This window comes from Vanacampus margaritifer, chromosome 7, assembly GCF_051991255.1.
Source record: "Vanacampus margaritifer isolate UIUO_Vmar chromosome 7, RoL_Vmar_1.0, whole genome shotgun sequence".
NCBI classification, from domain to species: Eukaryota; Metazoa; Chordata; class Actinopteri; order Syngnathiformes; family Syngnathidae; genus Vanacampus; species Vanacampus margaritifer.
The window spans coordinates 9174467-9194818 of record NC_135438.1 but is presented as its reverse complement, the minus strand read 5'-3'; the positions used below and the strand labels follow the sequence as shown (position 1 = coordinate 9194818).

At 38.7% G+C, this 20352-nt stretch overlaps 2 protein-coding genes across 2 annotated transcripts; both read right to left on the bottom strand.

The window, feature by feature from the left end:
• Window positions 1-379: 379 nt before the first annotated feature.
• Window positions 380-3148, bottom strand: sumo2a (small ubiquitin like modifier 2a). Its single transcript, XM_077570675.1, has 4 exons — window positions 3033-3148; window positions 2492-2620; window positions 1805-1876; window positions 380-783 (listed from the first exon to the last, which is right to left on the bottom strand). The coding sequence occupies exons 1-4, from the start codon at window positions 3051-3053 to the stop codon at window positions 718-720; spliced, it is 288 nt and encodes a 95-aa protein (XP_077426801.1). The 5' UTR covers window positions 3054-3148; the 3' UTR covers window positions 380-717.
• A 757-nt stretch (window positions 3149-3905) lies between these two features.
• On the bottom strand, window positions 3906-18849 carry gga3a (golgi associated, gamma adaptin ear containing, ARF binding protein 3a). Its single transcript, XM_077571940.1, has 17 exons — window positions 18792-18849; window positions 17052-17136; window positions 16808-16883; window positions 15308-15406; window positions 15106-15229; window positions 14861-14967; window positions 14124-14204; window positions 13911-14048; window positions 13717-13798; window positions 13525-13638; window positions 10462-10674; window positions 9259-9320; window positions 8889-9178; window positions 7011-7252; window positions 6336-6505; window positions 5366-5476; window positions 3906-5257 (listed from the first exon to the last, which is right to left on the bottom strand). The coding sequence occupies exons 1-17, from the start codon at window positions 18826-18828 to the stop codon at window positions 5111-5113; spliced, it is 2178 nt and encodes a 725-aa protein (XP_077428066.1). The 5' UTR covers window positions 18829-18849; the 3' UTR covers window positions 3906-5110.
• Between the last annotated feature and the right edge of the window lie 1503 nt (window positions 18850-20352).

Here is a 20352-nt window from a genome sequence, read left to right as displayed (position 1 = left end):
CAATTGCACGCACCTATTTACCAATCTCCCCCTCCAATTTTTTTTTTTTAAATCAACCCCAGGTTTTCATACCTTATCAGTCTTATTTTTCAATATTTTTTTGGGGGGGCAGGCATTTTATAATGGGTATCAACCTTACTACACTATCTAGCGTTACTTCACCAGTTAATGATACAATTGTCCAGAACATGTTTAATGTTAACAAGTGTACATGTTTGTCTGTCTTTGTGATTGCCTGGCGACCAACTCAACTGCATAGTCTGAATTCAGCCAGGATTGGTTCCAGCAATATAAAAATGGGATGGATGTGTGCTTTGAATTTGAATCGTACCATAATTTTTGTATTTGTTGTATTCTATCACTTAAAAACAAGCAGGCGTTAAAAAACAAACAAAAAAAGACTCCATTTATTCCAATACGTTGTCATGAACAGAAAGGATTTAAAATGCTGGGTTGCTTGATGACTAACAAAAGCTGATGGAAGTATAAAAATGGAGGAACTGTAAATCCCTGTCACCCCACAACTGCTGAGAGAACAAAACAAGTTGACATGAGTGGCTGACTGTAAAGAGCTACAACAACTGCGCTGCTGCTTGCTTGCGGCAGGACGCGTGTTCCACTGGCTGGTAGCATAATATGCATGACAAAAACTGGGGCGGAACGAAGACGCTGAGGGACATGGAAAGGGGAGGTAGAGATGTACACAGGAAACAGTCTTTAAGGAGAACATCCTCCGGTTTGCTGCTGGAACACGTCGATCGTATCTTCGTCCTCCATTTCCAGCTGAGAGAGAGAGAGAGAGGGGAAAAAAATTGGATGTCAGATGAGAGGATAAAGATCCACAGTCCATTAAGACAAGCAAATTCTCACTCGCCACTCGCCTATCATGCAAGGCTAATGTATAAATTACAAACAATCTACAAAATTATTACAACCACAATAATACAACACAACACCTAAATGAATACCCCAAACCGACCATTCTTATATTTAAGACAGATTTTATAGTGTGTGTGTTAGTTTGACAAATTAAATCTAATCTAAATAAAAACTTGAAGAACTTCCACAATGGCACTGCATCTAAAAAAGGGCCATGTTTGGTAACGGAAGACAAAATGGATGCCAGACACCTCAGTATAAGGAAGTAGAACCAGCTCATATATACGGGCTCCTGTCATTTTCAAATATTTTAGAATCATTATCCTATCAGCAATTATTAACCAAACAGACCCAAAAGTACCAAAAACTATTGATACTGTTGAGTGCCGGTGTTGATTCCGAGGTCCCAGGAATCGGGACCATACAGGCTCAAATGTCAAAGGGACCCACCCTGAGTTGCTTGTGTTTGTTGAAAAGTACACGTGAAAAGGACCTTCAAAAAATAATTGCATATTAAATGGCAATCGCAATATTGAGGGGAATATATACAACATATCATCTCTGTGGCGAAAGAAGTGCCCTAAACGGGAAATCTCATTGACTGCTGTATCAACTTTCCACCAATAGAGGGCGCTATTATACTGTGGAAGGCACAAGTAGTTTGAATACAGCAGAATGGAGGTAAAGTAATTATGTAGGCTGTCGTAGAAATTTGTCCCCCCCCCCAATACATTCACAATATAATTGTCATGCCCGACAGAGGCTTAAAATATGTCCACCTGCAATAAAGAATAATTACACAACATACACCCAGAATCTCTAAAATACATCATGAGAAGATAGGAAGACTGCAAATATTAACATTTTATGTAATGTGCTAAGACTAATAGATATTACTGAATAATATAAATCAAGTTTTCAATACCTGCGAGGGCGTGTCCGTTTCATTGATCGGCTGGCCATCAAAACGAAATCGTATCTGCCTCATTGATAATCCCTGTGAGAAAGGATACAAAAATTATGTTCCAGACTAATCAATGACTATACTGAGATTTAGACAATTATTCCAATAAAACACGATGCAACATGAGTAGCTATGCACGATAACATCGGTGGCCGTGTTCTTGTGAATTGGAAAATAAAGGACTAACACACCTGTCCATGGAACAGGTGAGCAGTCAACTATGCACATTTACAAAACCCTGTTATTTATACACCCTTCACCTGATTTGGATGTCAATACCTTCAAATTAACGATGAAAGACAGATCTTGTTTACTTCATTTCCAATCCATTGCGGTGGCGGTTTAGAGCCAAACAGATACCCCAAGGGTAAATAAACTTTCAAGCACACCTGCATATTTCTGTATTAATGTTAGACAATTTGGTTGAACGCTCCATTTTTTCTCAACACAGTGATTCCCGGGGTATCGGTTTAGTTCTCTGTATTGGGAGATACTTAAAACCAAAGACTTGAACTCGGGTGCCAAAAGGGTGTGATCGGGACATCCCAACTAGTTTTGTTTCTATTCTGGTCTCCCAAAATATGTCTTCCTGTAGAACTGGCCCATGGTGCAAAAAAGGTTTGGGCCCAATCATTTCACGTGTCTCACCTGCCGTTCGCAATAAGCTTTCATGAGTTTGTTAAGTGGAGTGTGCCTCTTGATCTTGAACTGCACCACCGAACCGTCCTGGCCAGCCACCTTCAGGTTGATGTGCTCGTTCTCCGTTTTCACTCCCTCCTGGCGGACACAAACAAAACAACCAACAAGTTATCATGCTGCCCGCGGGACATAGGTTGCCCACGCCGGGAAACGGATCAACGGCCTATTCAAAACATACATTCCGCCCGCTAACATTCCCATCACTATACAGTACTAAGATGAAGTACAGACGCGAGGGTTATGTTTAAGTCATGGTTTACGCTGTGACAATAATATTACCGAATTCCCTCCCGTTTCAGGCACACTATGCGCGCTAGCTTGCCACGCTAATTATGCCGCTAGCTAGCTTGATTGTGCGTTAACACCGGGTCCGGCGGCCAAATCTTTCCTCGAATTATTGGACTTGGACCCGATATTGTTTCGTATCATCTGTGTAAAAAAACGGCGAATGTATAAGGAGGTGAAAAAATGTGTACATGTAAGCCGTTACCTTAGGCTTCTCGTCTGCCATGGTTGCTGCGTTGTCTAGCTGCCGCTCTGTATATTTTCTTCTTCGCTGTGTGGCGCCCCCCAAGTAATAGAGCGTGAGCGCCGCCTAGCGCTCTGCTGAGGTGACACAAAAAGCAAGAAACAAAATATTATAACGACTATGAGCTACATTTACTCCATTACGGTTTTAGTTTTTATTTGCAATGCTACTGTTACTCTCTTATATTGTCCTACATTCTGCTTTTATTTTAATTTACTGTATACGAGTTACCTGTTGTGGCGTTCGCTGGCTGACAGCCGGACTAAGCCCTAAAGCCGAAAGTCAAATAAGAACAATTTATTGCTTGCATGATTTGGTTGGCTTGTCAGTAAGACTTGTGTCACTTGACTCTGGATCACCAATCCAACATAACCATTCGTGACTGTTAAACTCAATTTCGATACCCAAAACGGCGAAAAGCAGTCACCTGGCCGCATACAAAAGCTAAGGTTTTTTAAGCGACTCATTCACGTGAAACAGCAATAATCTCTCTCTATTCGCCTTACAAATAGGCTCAAGATCACACGACTCGAGTGAGATAAACAATAGAAAAGTCGGCAAGCATCATCTGTCTCCGTCTAAAAAATGTATGCATTTCAGCCTACAAGAACTTTAATTTTGAATTTGGGAAACAAACAGGCTGTCTCAATCTTGTTTGCAAAACATAATGCTCTGTGCAGTAAAACCAGCAGGTCAACCACATCACATGTGAATGCAAATTGTATTTCGAATGAAATTCTCTTAGCTTCGCTGCAGAAAGGATTGCGTGCATTCAAATAAAGTAGGGAGAAATCTGTCTATCTAGCTTTATAAAAATGACAAAAAAGCAGAAAATTGTACTGCAAATATATTGCTTTACATTCTTTATTTGTAATGGACTGAAAAATAAATATTCTTCAAGTCATTTATCAATCAGACAAATACAAAAGTTTAGGCAATACCCTATAAGAAAGCACATTTACAAAAAAAAAACTGCTGACTATTGTACATGCTCTTTAAATATTCTCTTCACATAGGAAACCATATGGAGGCAAAATGGCCATCTAAAAAAAGTCAAAGAAAATACTTTTGAGTCATTTGTACCTTAGAAGGAAACACGATTACTGCAAAAGGTGTAACTAATAAGCTATTTATTATGTGCATGCAGACCTTCATTCAATTATGTAACAGTATGTGCACAAGAAAAATGTAACCCTTCCAACTGCTGCAACTGAAGAATAAATAATGTGGACGTCAATAAATAAATACAAGTAGATTGATAAAAAGCAAATCATTTTGCAAGTAGGGCTCCACAGCCTCCTTAATAATGGACTGACAAGAACAGAAACTTGTTGGGCTTCACAATCAATGTTTTTTTTTTTGCATTCTAACAAGATGTGCAACAATTCTTCATTTTGACCTGATAGAAAGTAAACACGATATGAGAGCAATAAGTTAATGCTGTGCGATTTATCATCACAATGGGGACCCTGTGTGCTGTCATGAATGTTAAACTTGAACGGCGATGCAAGAAGGTGTCAAGTAAAACATTCACTTTGAAGGTCCATTTGTTTGCATTAAAAATAAAATTAAAAAAATCCCAATAAAGGCCTAAGTAGGCTGGATTTACACTTCCGGTTTAAATTCCCAATTCTGTTTTAATGTCTCTACTCATGTTTGTGTTTAAAATGTTATGTTTAATTTTAACAGACATTCAACCCTTTGATTACACTATTGCTGGCCAAAACAGCAACACCTACCAAAGCACCCGCTCTCCCAGTTAAATTAAATTGTGGAGACTTAGCGCATGTTGTAAACAAATTCCCACAGTATTATGGTTGATATCACTCGGCATCTTTGATCATGTTGTATGTTTCCGAGGTCATTGACTTGTTTCTCCCAGCCTGCCTCAATTCTTAACATTTTTCATAATATTCCATTGTATTCTTAAAAAAAAAAAATGCCACTAATTTTACATAAACAAAAATATAGCAGTGATATTCTAAAAGCTCCTGGCCAGTATTTGTGGCTATAGGATATTCTCTACAGTCGTTCTTTCCTCATGACCTGCCCTGTTTTTGGGGAGTTGATATGGGGTCACAGCTCCCCCATCTGTCAGGAGTTGGAAACTCGTTCACTTCCCCGACATCCGTGTAGAGCTGCTCATCCAGCGTGAATGTCAACTTGTACCTCATTCGCACCTTTTCCTGCCAATCAAGTGCACATCCACACAAGCACAAGGTAGAAATGTTCAATTGAAATGCAATACAAATGTATGACCGAGGCGGGGAAAACAGAGTCGGGCCCAACACTACCTTGCGAGGATTGGCAAGCAGCACGACCTGAGTGATGGCAGCAGGAGGCAGGATGGGGTTGAAGGGAGCGAGCTGTGTTGCAGAGGGTGGCTGCAATTTCACTTTCATAGTCTGGATGGGAGCGCACACACACATGCAAAACACAACTCAAGTAAACGAGGCTGCGCCGTTCATATTTATTTAATGCATGGTTTTGATTGATGCTGTCAGAAAGATGCTAAAATGATGTTGTTTTGATCGCAGTCTGTTGGTTTGTTGTGTTCCTAAAGCGCAATCAAAACATTTGTGGGTTTGTTGATCCCTGACGCTTGCTTTTTCAATATCTCAAATTTTGAGAAAAACAAACACACCAGACATGAACAATTTAAGTAAATTTTAAAAACTGCAAAAAAAAAATTCTATAGTTGTTTACAAAAAGCAATAAAACCATTCGGCCACAACATGCATTTTCACCACTTGAAAAATAAAATGAGTTCCACAAAATCCGACCTTTACAGGAATTTTATTTCACAATATGTATTTTCATTGTGGATGTAATTTGCAGAGGTGTAATGCATCATGCTGACGATAGTGGCTCACAATATTTTGGACTCATGTAGAGTAGAATAAAACTACTTTCATTATTATCAGGAATCTCCAAACACTTGTGTTGGAGATACAAATAGAAATATAAGATCAAAAACACAATTTTTTAATGTTATTTACATTATATTCATCGTTAAAATATGTTTGGGAAAAACAAACAAATATAATGCTCCATGTTTTTTTTTACTTCACATTTGTTAATAGTTCAAAGTTGACAGAGGTCTGTGCTATTTTTAGTGCTATATTTTGAGTCTAAAAAAAAGACATGGAAAATATTAGACAGCTTTCAGTATGGTGAATTTTATACTTCTCCACAGGGTCAAACCACAGCATTATGATCGTTTTCAAAAGAATGATGACGTACAGCAACGCAAGGATGTTTTACCTTAGGAACGGCCGCCTGCAGTACAATGTCCTTAGCAGGAAGTGGGGATGTATTCAGCATGGAGGCCACAATCACCAACACGTCAGGCCTGCCGGGCGGACAGTCGCTGGCGAAATGCAGCAGCAGGCGAATGCCATCTTTGTCGTATGCTGTGACTGGACACATCTTACCTAAAATAAAGCAGGACAAGTTTAGAAAAAAAAAAAAAAATAATAATAAATAAAAAAAAATAATAAAAAAAAATAAAATATATTTTTTATTATTTAAAAATATTTTTAAAATAAAATAAAAAAAAGAGAGCAATGATTTTGATTTTGATTTTTTCTGGAGAGCAATGATGATGACATGTCAAATCGGTAAAATTACCGAATGAACAATACTGAGCTCTCCAGAAAAAAAAAAAAGTTATCTGTGTTAACCTTGGACACGGCATCTTCCACATGCTGCAGATGACAACACAATAATTCCTAACATTTCATTTTGAGATGGCAGAATGTACATAAATAACCTCTATCCACCTGTCGCCGCCATTCATGCAACTGAAGGAGTCCTGGCATGCACACACTCGTGATTTCAGTATACTTTCTGTGAGATGTGCCTCGGGTCAATAACGTTTGAGAAACACTTTGACAAGCTTGTATGATATGTTGCACACAACCAGTAACACAAACTCACTTGGTTTGACGGCATCCAAAGGTACAAATACATCAGCAAGAGACGTCGCATCCAGCCCGCCTAGAGAGGTCTGGCTGTGTGTGAGGACGGGGGATGGAGAGTGTAATGGAGCGTTGTTGACTAGACCTCTGGTCGGTCGGTAAGTAGACGCCACTGGCATCCCTTCATGGCGCAGGAGATTGGAAGGAGAACACAAACCGCCACGCTTGGCTTGTGTGCTGTCAAAGTGCACCACAGGGATGCTGTGGGAAGAATCACACAGACTATCAGATGAGTACCGCTCTGGTGGCAAAGATAACCAATCAAAGAGGCCACAAAAGCTGTCATGACTAATCATTTATGTCCCACTTAACATTTGTTTAAGTGCTCGGAATACTGTAAGGCTAGGGTTTGCAATGGAACATTTCACATTTGTTTTATCGTAGCTTATTAGCATGCTTTACGGGGAAACCAATACTGCATTGCAACACTTGTGGTAATTAAATTACAGGGGAGCAATTTCCAGAGCAGTGGTGCCTTTAGAGTTCAATTTGTTCCACGATGCTCGTAAGTCGTAACACTTGTATCTCAAATGACGTTTTCCCATTGAAATGAATAGAAACGCCATTAATCCGCTCCCGTCTTTCCCCAAAAAGCAGAACTTTTCGTAGTGTGCATTTTAACAGGGAAAAATAGCACAACATCATATTTTACAGAAAAACACAGGAAGGTCATACTGTAATTAAATAGAACTTAAAAGGTGCAGTGTGCATTAAGTAACCACTAGATGATGTTATAGAATATAATGCCGCCGAAATGCATACATTTAGAATCACGTACACTACGGTGGCTCAGAGACAGCGACGCCAAAAGACAGAGCGAGATGGATTTAGCTGGTGCAGCTAACAAGAGATATATTTAAAAATATATATATGATACAACATATTTTTTTGCAGGCTATTGACAGTGTTTTTTTTTAAATGAATGAATTATTAGTTCACCACTAGATGGCACTAGGGATCACTGACTGTACTTTATGTACTTTTAAGTCAAGCCAAAAATGTGCCCCCATTAGTATAAAACCCTGTATTCTGATTAATATTGAGTTTGTGGAACTTTAGTTAACTCATTTGTTCCCAAAAACGTATAAATACGTTCCATTTTAAATATTATCACGGCCCCAAAATGTATTTGTACGGTTTTTTTTTAAATGTTTTTTTAAGCTAGAGCATACAGAAGGTTTTGATGCAGTCTCTGAACTGAAGAGAACGCTTAAAGCAATGGTAGTTATTACAAAGACGGCCAGCAGGTGGCAGCAGAGTATAAGAGACCAACCATGTTGCAAAAAGGTCTTTTCCCCACTGTTTTAAACAGATTTGTGAATATTGATGAAACTTAGCGATATTCTAATGCTAATTGCTGCAAAACGGAAAAAGATAGAAATATCCTTTTTTTTTCCTGATGAAAGAAGAGACTGTAATCTTTTTTTACTTTCTCCATGTTTTTATAGCAATAGAACACAATATTCTGCGAGCCTTGTAAATTCAGTCAAAATCCAGTAAAACAGCCAGGCGCGAAGGGGGTTGCTTCAGTGAAAACGACTGGGAGTGAATGAGTTAAGCATAAAAATCCACCCATTTGTATCTCATTTTTTTCCCTGTACTGCCACCTGCTATCGACAGAAATTGTTGTCACAATTTCTATGGGCTCAGCTTGTGAACGTCACATGACCAGACCCAGAAAACAGGTGAGGCAGTTTATAAATGAATATGCGAGTCAAGACAGGCGAGCGAATGCTTTTGGCAATATGTGAAGTCAACTCGACTTGCATCATTTTAGCACCGACAACAGAAATCTGTCGTTGTCCAACCCCCGATGAAAATACCATCTGCTACTCACCTTTTAGTACCGCCTAAATCAAGCAGGGCTACGTCTTGTAGACTGTGACCCAGGGAAGACGGCGCCCCTGGGGAATGCTGGGCATCGGCAGAGGCGTGTGGAGAATTTTGCGTGGGAGGTGACAGAAGCGAAGCCACTGGGACCGGTGCGCTCCAGACTGGGCCAATTTGTGTCTGCTGGAGCGTGAAAGATGACTGATGAGCGTCGAACCCCGGGCTGAGGAATGAGATGGAGGCTGCAGGTCCTGCTATTGAAGTTGTGTCCAAAAGTTCCACATCCTGACTATAATTCTGAATTAATAAAGGAAACAATGAGACACTATTTTCTATTAGTACAATATTAGGATGGTAATGATATAGTTTCAATGTACCTGGATGGGCTGTATGGAATTGCTCGGTAGCACTGATTCAGTTGCAACAGGTCCAAGAGATCCTGTGAAGAATAGAAAACTAAATGAGCATTCTCTGCTGCCTATAAATAAGTTAATAAGAAAACAAAAGTTGCAAGCAGTGGGAATTTTCTTGTGGGGGGATTTAGCAACATTTGCCCGAGGTCAGCTCTGCTAGGTAAATCTTTTATCACAGCATACCAGCGGATTTTAAATGATTAAGCTTTTTGAAGTTTTGCACTGCCCTTATCAGTGGGGAACAGAATTTACAAGAGTATGCCCGCACATTTGAATAAGATTAAGTAATATAATTCTGACTTCTGATTGACAATGTCAAAGAGGTTCCTTTATTCATTTAACAATATGTTTATTATCAAGGCTTGTTGTAGCAATGCATCCTGCTGAAAGCAGTTACTAAAACAGAATTCCTACATAACCGCCCAAAAATAATACATTATTAATAATAATATTTCACAACCGAGCATCATTATCTTTGTGAAAAGATTTTTTACAACAAACTAAATGGGATCTACTGCTTCATCATTCTCAACACAAATTGTGTAGAGTGGAGTGGAGTATTTGCCCCTTGCCACAATATTGATGTTTTACTTTATTTATTTATATTATTCATCCATTTTCGATAGCGCTTGTCCTCATTAGGGTTGCAGGTGAGCTGGAGCCGATCCTCGCCGACTGAGATCCTCAGCTGGTTGCCAGCAAATTGGATGGCACTAGTCGACAAAGGGCATGAAGCTAACGTGCACATTCTTTAAATCTGGGAGGAAGCCAGAGTACCACCACATAAACCATACAGGGAGTAAAGATTCAAACCCTAAACCTCATTAACTGTGAAGCAGACATTCTAACCACTCGATCACTGTGCTGCCATTTCTATCATTTTTTCTTCAAAAGCTAAAAAAAAAAAGAAAGAAAAAGAAATACTCTGTTTTATTTTGATTATCCCAGTATATGTATGCCATTTAGTACGGCTCTGAGAGGATAAAATAAAAAAATTGAAATTTTATTTTATTTAATACCATTGGACATAGTTTTCATGGAGGAACACACATAATATTTCAGTTTTCACGAGCAGAGTGCCATATTTTTCTTGTCAGCCACTGACAGCAGTGAGTCACTTGCCTCCCTGTGGTTTTGAACTCTGACATGCGCAAAGGCGAATGTTACCTAAAGTCAGCAGCTCCTCATCCAGCAGAGAAAACGGTGCAGACGCTACGTCGGAGCTTGCGGGGGATGTTCCAGCAAAAGCGGTTCCGCACAGAAGATCAACATGAGAAACCGTGTTAGATGTCGAATCTCTCTTTCCTATTTGTGAGAAACTTGGGATGTCCGCTTCTGTCAAATCAATCAAACTCTCTGACTGAGTAGTGCAGCAGGTGCCTATTGCAAGGAGAAAAGGTACACTAGGTTACCTTTACGGTCAAAAGTAATATCGCAGCACATTATGCGACCGTGAGTATTTTCTTGACTATCACCAGTGGCATTTGCATTGCACATGACAGCAATAACATGGAGCGGGTGGCATATTGTTCGGGATACAGAATTATCACCGACCCTGGGGAACAGATTGTCTTTCCACGTTATAAGCCTGTGTCAACGGGAATAGACTTCATGCATCCTCTTTTTATTAAACTCTCAATCACAATTGAATGACACTCTCCACTTCACACATTTGAAGAAATCTTCTCACATTGTTTTTCCAATGCCAGAAAATATGCTTTTGTAGAATGCTTTTTTCCACTGTGAAGTATTTTCTTCTACTTGTGAATTGAAGGACTTATAAAACAATTGTGTCATGGTCTGTGTTTTGGTTTGTTTTATTGGTCATGTTTTGCTAGTGTCTCCCTTTGTCAATAGTGATGGGACGAACAACACTGGCGCGCCAGCACTGTGCCGAGTGCGCAAGTGTGAAACCCCGTATCGGCGCGTGTATCGCTTTAATAAAAAAATCACGTGACCGAAACAGGAAGTGTGTCGTTTGGATGTGCCGCGCCAAATTGTATTTATAGGTAGACAAACTGTATCAACATGTTGCGTGTTTGTTGGATGGAGATTAAACTGTTTGCTGTTGCTGTAAATTTACCTGTACCTGTGCCTGTTGGATTTTTGTTTGCTTCCACTCATGGATCGTTCTAGAAAATTTTCACAAGTCTGGAATCATTTTGATCAGAGAAAGTATCCACACCTTTATCAACTGGCACTTAAAAGATTTATGCACGCCAGCTTCCTCTGTTCCCTGTGAACGAGTGTTCTCTAAGGCAGGGGAACTGGTGTCCAAGAGGAGAAATCGCCTTGGAGCAATCACACTTCAAAAACTTTTGTTTTTCAATAAAAATGTATGACAGAATCTGTTTTTAGTGTGTTATTACATATGGTTTAAAACTTTTAACAAAATCCCATACAGAAGTTAAACATTTTAACTTTTATTATTTATTTCCTTTTATTTTATTTTATTTATTATATTAATATTATTTTATTACATATAAATTTGCTATATTTTACAAGCCAACTCATATGAGCATCTAATAAACAACTTAACTCAGCAAGCAAATGGACCAACTGAAATTATACAAAGATGAGATCATATTTTAAGTAAAAGACTAGCAAGTGAATAAATAAAATTTATTAAATTTATTTTATAAATATAAATTCATTAGCTAATATTAAGGTTTACAGCATGCACGTTTTACCATCTTATTTTAATTTTGTTTATCTGCAATGATTTTAGATCTACAGCAGAGGTCACTATTGAGTGACCAACACAGTGTCAATACAGTGTCAATACAGTTTGTGTAATGTGTCAATACACTCCTTGAGGTATCATCGTCCCATGACTATTTGTCAATGTCTTGTCAAGTTTGATCATGTCCTCCTGTGCTTGCCATCCCGGTGTCAACCAATCCGTGCCCTCAGCCACTTGTGTCTTGCCCCAGGTGTGTCTTGTTGTCTCGTTAGTGTGTATTTAGTTCCCTGGTTTTGGTCAGTTCTTGTGGGATAATTGTTGCTGTCACACCCATGCCATGTCCTGTCGTCATCATTTCCTTGCTTCGCAGTGTTCCTGTTTGGTTTTTGCTAGTGATGGCAAAATGAAGCCCCATAAAGCAGCCAAGCCCTGCAGGCAATACTTCACACACACGTCGGGGCTTCAAGACGATTCATTTCCTCGACTACGCCATCATGTGGACAGAAAAAATGTATAACATGCTTGGTGCATGCAATAAAATGGTGGCGTGTAAATCATGCTCTGAATACCAAAAAATATATATTTGAAGAGTGTTTTAACATGAATTGTTCTGTGTTACTTTGTCTATGTTTGTGCAACAAGTGAAAATGTGAAATAAGGAGTTAAAATAAAGTGCTTATTCATTTTTATTTAAAAACAATATTTTTTCCAAAGTTTTTGGACTCAGGCGGTTTCTTTTTTTGAAGAGAATTTCACCTGCTTTTGAGAAAACTCTTTCACATGGTACTGATGAAGCGTTTCTTTGCCGCTTTTATTTCGAACTACACTCAAACCTAGCGAATCATTTCCTGAATCAGTCACGTGGTACAGCCGCTTCGCGGGGCTTCAAACGTCACCACGTACGTCATCAACACGCGGATCGATTCGCCGTTCATGAACCACTCATCTACATTAGTCGGCACACGCTTCAGGGATTCGCCCCGAGAAGCACGTCACTAGTTTTTGCCTTGACTTGTGTTTTTGGATATTGTTGACTTTGTTATTTTCGCCAAGTACCTTGTTTGCCTTTTTTCTTAATTAAATCCCCTTTTTTTTTTACTGCATCCTTGCCTGGCTGCTTTTGCTCCCTGCATTTGGGTCCTCCACCAAACTCTAGCCTTTCTTGACAGAATGATCCCACAAGAACTGACCAAAACCAGGGAACTAAATACACACACACTAACGAGACAACAAGACACACCTGGGGCAAGACACAAGTGGCTGAGGGGACGGATTGGTTGACACCGGGATGACAAGCACAGGAGGACATGATAAAACTTGACGAGACATTGACAAAGGGAGACACACTAGGAAAACATGACCAAAAAAAAAAAAAACACAGACCATGACAAATTGAGGCAAATAAGCCGCTTTTCCATTGCACCGGTTTCACCCCGAAACAGTCTGGCTGTGCCCTGTGTGGTTGCTCGTGAGTTGTGAGTGAACCCACCAATTTAACGCGACGGACAAAATTCTCATTCATTACAGAAACAAATCATAAATTTTACCTTGTTTGACTGTTGATGGTGTTTTAGTCACGTCATTTATGGATTGGCTTTCCACAATTTTCTTACAGGAATTAATGACAGTGGTGAGGTCATCGTTGGCCTGCAGGAGGTCTCCTAATTTATATATAGGAGAGCTCGGCATAAACATCGTCATACAGAAATGCACATCATCACACTCCGCTTCCTCCTCACCCAAGTGGATGTCATTGTCGTCCGTTTCTGTAGCTAGCTGACACACTGTTTGTCTCAGCTTGTCACAGTCGACGTACAGCTCCTGCAAAACATCGTGTTGCTAGTAACGAGACTGAAGTGCGAACGGTGGCATTAAAGTTGGTTTGTCAATGATGAAGACAAGCTGTTAAATTGTGTGCGTGCGGAGAACAAACCCTAATGAGATCCTTGTCGCCATCAGTGGAGTCTTCAGGGCTGAAGTAAGCCAGCATCTCATTAAGGAGTTTGACCCTGTTATTGACCGCCTCCAGGGCGCTTTTCTGCTTTGACATTTTCTGCGATCTCACTTCGTCCTGCGACAAAAGTTCATTAACCTGCTGTCACTTCATGACTCTAAGATTGGCTTGGTGTAAGGATGACTGATTTACCTCTTTCACCATGTTCTTGATGAGCCGATTTGCTGCCTCCAGATCGGCTGGCTTTTTGCTCTTAAGCAGCTCTGCCAACCTCTGCAGTGGTGGAAAAACAACAACATTGTGGACGTGTCAAATGTTACCCCTCAGCCACAGACTGCACACGCACAAACAAATACCAACAGCCCAGATTACTGCCATAGATCAAAATGTCGTGAACAGCGAGAAAACCATTTTGGGGTGTCATCAATTGTCGTCAAAAGGGGAAATCATAATTTCAAAAAAAGTTAGGGGGAAAAAAAGAGACTATGAAACACTTTCAAAAAACTTCTGATAGAAGCAATTTCAATAGATGACATACTGTATATTAATAACTTTGTTTTGAACGCCAGTTTCCCCTGACACAAATTGTATTATGAATTTACATCATTTATTTAATATTATCTCCAAAAAGCCTTTGTACAAATAAAGGCCTCCCCCATTTGCAGATGACTAAATAAACATCCCAGGATTAATAAAAATCTATTTGCATAACTTCTAACAGCCTGACATGCTCTCACGCATGCATCGAACCAATGCGTGTACACACGCGAGCAATCATACACAGTCACTTGAAAAAAAAAAAAAATAATAAAATAAAAGCTCTTAAATGGCTATTTATATACAAAGGGAGATGGGGACGTAGGAGCTGGTTGCTGATATGCAGCGTTCAAACAAGTCAGGTATGAAATTATTAAAATGGTTGCTCTTACTCTGCCTTTGTGCTCATCATCAAACACCGGATTCTTGGGCCGCTGAGACGGGGATGTTGGGACTAACGTCGCATCTAGAGAGATCTCTGGGTCGGCTAACACAATGCCTGGAAATATGAATACACATGCTGCATTTAATAACTTCAAATGAACTCATAAATGTAGATCATAGAGCATGCATCTATAATGTAAGATCGCTGCAGGTAAGTGGTTCGGATGATGGACGGATGTATTATTACACTCGCCTTGGCTCTTCAACATCTGATAAGCCTCACAGATTTTGGTTTCCTCGGGTAGATAAATGGTCCAACTGTAAATCATCTCAATTACTTTTGACTTCACCTTGTCAGACACTTTGTCTCCTAGATACTGAAGGGAGAAAAAAAAAACTTGATGCATAATATTATTTAAAAGTCCAAAATGCTCACCAATTTTGGTGTCACTCACTTTAGGCGAGATCACTTTAATGAGCTCGTTCAAAAAACGGAATTTGCCCGCTTCGTTCTGAAACCTCTGGCCGCAGTTCTTCATGCAAGCTTCCAGAACCTACAACAGGAAAAAACAACAAACTTTTTTTTTTTTTTTAATTAAAGGGATGCTGAAAGCTGCCTTTTAGAGGTGGAAAGGCCACATGCAGCTGAGAAGATTGAGAACTGATATAGAATTAGTAACAATTCTGGTAGACAGCCTTCAGTTACGTTTAACACCTTTTTAAAAAAATATATATGCACATTTAATTAACTGTACATTCCTAAACACAAAACCTAAAACCAATATGTAAAGTGCATGCCTAGTTCATGTAAGTGGGTAACATGGTTATGGTCAGAGACTACTACTAGATTACAAGTAGTGCAATATTTCTCACAGTTTTAAAAATGCAAACTCTCCCTTTAATTAACCATGACACAAATGAGTCAAGATGGAGCACACAAGATGGCTGCAACTAGCAGAGAACAAGATGATGTAAACTACTGGGGAATTGAGCTATGTCCATACTATGATATCTCCTTATGGCGATTATTATTCTGTGCAATACAGGACTAGAAAGGAGAGTTCAAAACAACAACCAAAAACACACACACACACTAACACAACAAAACAAAAAATTGTATGAGGTTCTAATTAAGAAAAAATTCAAATGTATTTATTTTTCTAACGAATCAACAAATTAATGTATAAATACTACCAAAGCCTTAACTTCCCATGGATTGTTACTGTATTTTAAAAACCAAAAAATATTCTATAAACAGTACTTGAATTTATACACAAGTCAAAAATTGTGTTAGTTTATCACCGAGCTACGTTTTACGCAGTTGAAGTTGTAATTTCAGAAAATATTTGTATTAAAAAAAAAAGTACAAGGTCATGAATTCAAAACAAAAAATGAAAATCATTAAGTCCAACTGTAACTTAGATGATGATGGAAACACATTGATTGCACAACGTGACTAACCTTGAAACTGGTGGGACATTCCTGAACATGGATAAATATGAGGATGTTATTTTATTTAATCACATAAGACTAAAATAGAGCTAATGAAAACTGGAAACGATTTGCCTTCAAAGGGCCCGCACGCAAGCAAACGACGACATCGGCATTTTTCCGTCCTCTGATTGGTTGGTCAGACCACGTCAAGTTCAACTAGCAAAACACACCTGTAGCACCTGCACACATGCATTTTATTTGAATGTTTTACATTTTTGTTATTGTAGTAGATTGAAGTGCATGGCACAGTTGCGAGCTGCCATATTACGTTTAGGGTCATGACTTCTATGATATTGGTATTAAAAGGTTAATTAATTTGGGTTAAATTGCTACTGAAGGCCCTGGCACCAAATGCACGGCCCACCACTAAGATAGAATAACTCAAAATCAGAAGAAATTTTGAATGTAATTTGACTTCAGAAAATTCCACTGTGCAGAAAATTCAAAACACGACGACATACCATCAAGGCCTGTCGTGCCTCCCATTCCTGTGGTGAATGGATCTTGTGTACCAAGAGTCTGGCGGCTATTTGCGGGCTGGGAAAATACGAGACGACAATACAAACATTTATTATAATGACCACATAAGAGAGACCTGACAATTGGCTGTGTCCAGCACAACAAGCAAACTGAGTAGCTACATTGTATGGGTGTTCTTCGTCATAGTAGGAAACATTTGCACTGATTGCATCAACGTGGTCTTACCCCTCGAGCTCCTTATTAATTTGGTCACAGAATCCCATAATATATTCCCAGTCTTCTTGTCTGTTGGAAGGATTGGTGGCTTTGTCTGGATGGGGGGGAAAGAGAAGAAAATGGCGGATTACCTGTTGACATTGCTCCTGAGTGTGATATTGCATTTACATGGTCTTAATCCACCGTGTATAACAACTAAAGAGCAAACAGTGGAACATTTTTGGTCAATATCAGTGTTTGCAAGACTGTGGACACATTTCTTGAGGGGAAACTTTTTAAAAGCGAAGCGGCAGGTCTCAGATGGTAGAAAGGTAATCTCCGAATCAGAAGGTTGTGGGTTCAAGCCGTAGCCCTTGTGACCAGGGTGAAGATGCTGAGCCGCCAGTTGTGTTAAAGTGCAAGCCTTTAAAAACGAAAAAGTAAACGTTTGGCTCCTGTTTCAGTTGAACTCTCGTTCTCTCTTTCTACATGTTATATATGTATTTAAAATGCAACATGACATGTTTTGACATCTGAGAGAGGCATATTTTTGGTTGTTTTTTTATTTTGAAGTCATCACTTCAAAGAAAATAATGGAGTAGAAGAAAATGTAATTTAACGTTAAAGTGCAACATGCATAAATAATGTTTTGCCAGTAACTTCACTCATTAAGCTGCTTAAATGATCTAACGATAAATTCATCAGGTAATGTTTTTTTTTTGGGGGGGGCACTTTTCGTACTTGAAAATTCTTCTATGTTCTACAGTTAAACATATATTCAAGGACAATAAATGGATTGTAAAACTAATGTTCTACCTGTATGCCACAGGGACAATGTTCTTGTAAGCCTTAGGGACCCAAAAATAAGTTAATTAATTAATAATAAATAAATGATTCATTTTATATTTATGTATATATATATTTATTTTAATTAATCAGCCAATTCATTGGTTATCAGAATTTGTTTCTGCCAAATAACTGGAATCGTCTAAAAATCCATATTGGTTATGCCCTAATAGCTACATCTGCAACTATAATACATTATTTGTTCAGTACACATTTCAGTTATGGAATAACAACAGAGCTGTACCTGCATCAATCCAAGACATTGATATTGAAGCGGTAATAAATAGCATGATTATCCAAATTTAACTTAGCTTGATACATTTTAGTGGTGTAGCTTCAGTGCAGTGAAGCTTCATTTAATTTATATTCAAAGCTCACTATATTTGCCAAGTAAACTGGTTAAATAGTGCTCTGACAGTAAGGGAGTTTGAGACCCCATCTTCACTCAAGACCGTGAACTCATGCATCTCACGTCTTTTTTTTATTATTTATTTTTTTACTTCAATCGAGCTTGGATGTTTTTCCACTTTTTCTTCCTGTTTCACTTCATCAGTAGTCCACACAGACAAGGGCCAGCCTGTTGCTGCTCCTCTGCGATAAAAGTTCAAATCTGCAGAATACTGGGGCTCAATGATTCAGTGCGTTGTGACAGCAGCAAAATGAATACAGTATGTCTTGTAAAGTACTTTTTAAGCTCAACCACAACAAAAAGTTTCTTTCCCTCACTGGTAATGACAAATAGGCGACGAGTCAACAGCTGTGTTAGAACGACTTTTTCTGTCAACACTACGACCGAAACTATTCAAACAGAAGCTTAACTTATATTTTGCTGACAGTCCCCGATGCAGCTTTGACACAGATATATCAAATTTTCTCTATACTTGTACTTTATATGGCTAACATTGACTTTTAAAGTGTACTTACTAAGCCAGGACTCGAGCGACTCGCCATCAGACGCCATGTTGGCGCTCCCTCCCTCCAGTTCAAGCAAAAACAATACCTCGTTGCAGATGCGTTCAATGACTGTGGGGCAAATGGGTGACACTCATTTTTACTGTCCTGATCCACTCACCCACTGTTAATTCTTTGCCATGTGTTTTTGGAGTTTTAATTACAGTGGGCCCTTCGTGGTTGGGTACGGAAGCGTATTGCATTCACTTGAAAAAAAAAAAAGTCCTGTTTTTCTGACTAATTTTTTTCGGGGAGCGTTGTTTTTTTGAATATTTTTTCCCCTGTTTATTTAAATATTTTTTTTCTGTTTTTTTTTTTTTAATAATTTTTTTTCCTGTTTTTTTTTATAATTTTTTCCCCCCTCTGTTTTTCTGAATATTTGTTCTCCTGTTTTTCAGAATAATTTTTTTCAGCCTGTAGGCAACCCCAAAAAAATTGTCAGAAAAACAAGAAAGAAAAAAAATTACTCCAAAAAACAAAGCAACCCCAAAAAATTAGTCAGAAAAACAGGAGGGTTTTTTTTTCCCAAGTGAATGCAATACGCTTTCATTTTTTACCCACCCACCAAATGCTTGTGCAATCCCACTTGAGGCACGGATCTCTAAAATAAACATGTTTTTTATTGATTATTTTTTTCTTTTATGTGATAATAGTAGCTATTTTTGTGTTGCGAAATATCAATGTTGTTTTTCACTTAGATGTTAAAAACATAAGAATCACTGTTGCGATTTTGTTCGATTGATGGCCAGTCTGATCTGCAACAGCTGCACGACCTTACTGAAAACAAGGTTAAGGCCTCTACGCGATTAATTATGTCAATGTTGGAGTCTGGCACATTTTTCAAAGTGAATCTGCAAGTTTTTAGTGTGGCTGTATTGTGTAATATGGCAACAACAACAACAAACATAAGGAGGGGCATACTGTATATCATTCGGGTGGCTAAAAGACAGCAATTTGAACCCGTTTCATAAAAGAAACCACAGGACCCACAACATTTTTGGACATCTATAATGAAGATCCCTTCTCTTTTACTTTTTTTTGTAAAATTGAGTTAGAATGACACAATTCAATCAAAATGGTTCACTATCAATCCAATGAATTATGTATTGATGATATATATAAGGAACAAGTGAACAAACAAAGACCGTATCTTCAGAAATCGTTTCACTTTGCCACATCCAATATGGCCACGACTTCGGCTTAAGTATATGTAAATCTGCTGTAAATTGCTAAGGATGCCACTTCGGAGAGGAAGATCTGCGTGAATAGAGTACAGTAGCATCATAATTATGGAGTCATCTGTAGGGTATTAATAATAATTGAGCACCTCCCATACACTTTAAGTGCCCACCTTAAAGCTGAGTTATGGGGATGGGTCTGCCCAAAAGGAACTCTATAATATTGATGATGACCCAAGTGACTTTTTCCAAAGTTTTCTATGATCATGTGTAGCTTAAAGGTTGCTTCACTTTATTTGCAGCTTTCTACAACCAAACAATGTGCAATCATCAATGTGAAAACCAACTAAATTCAA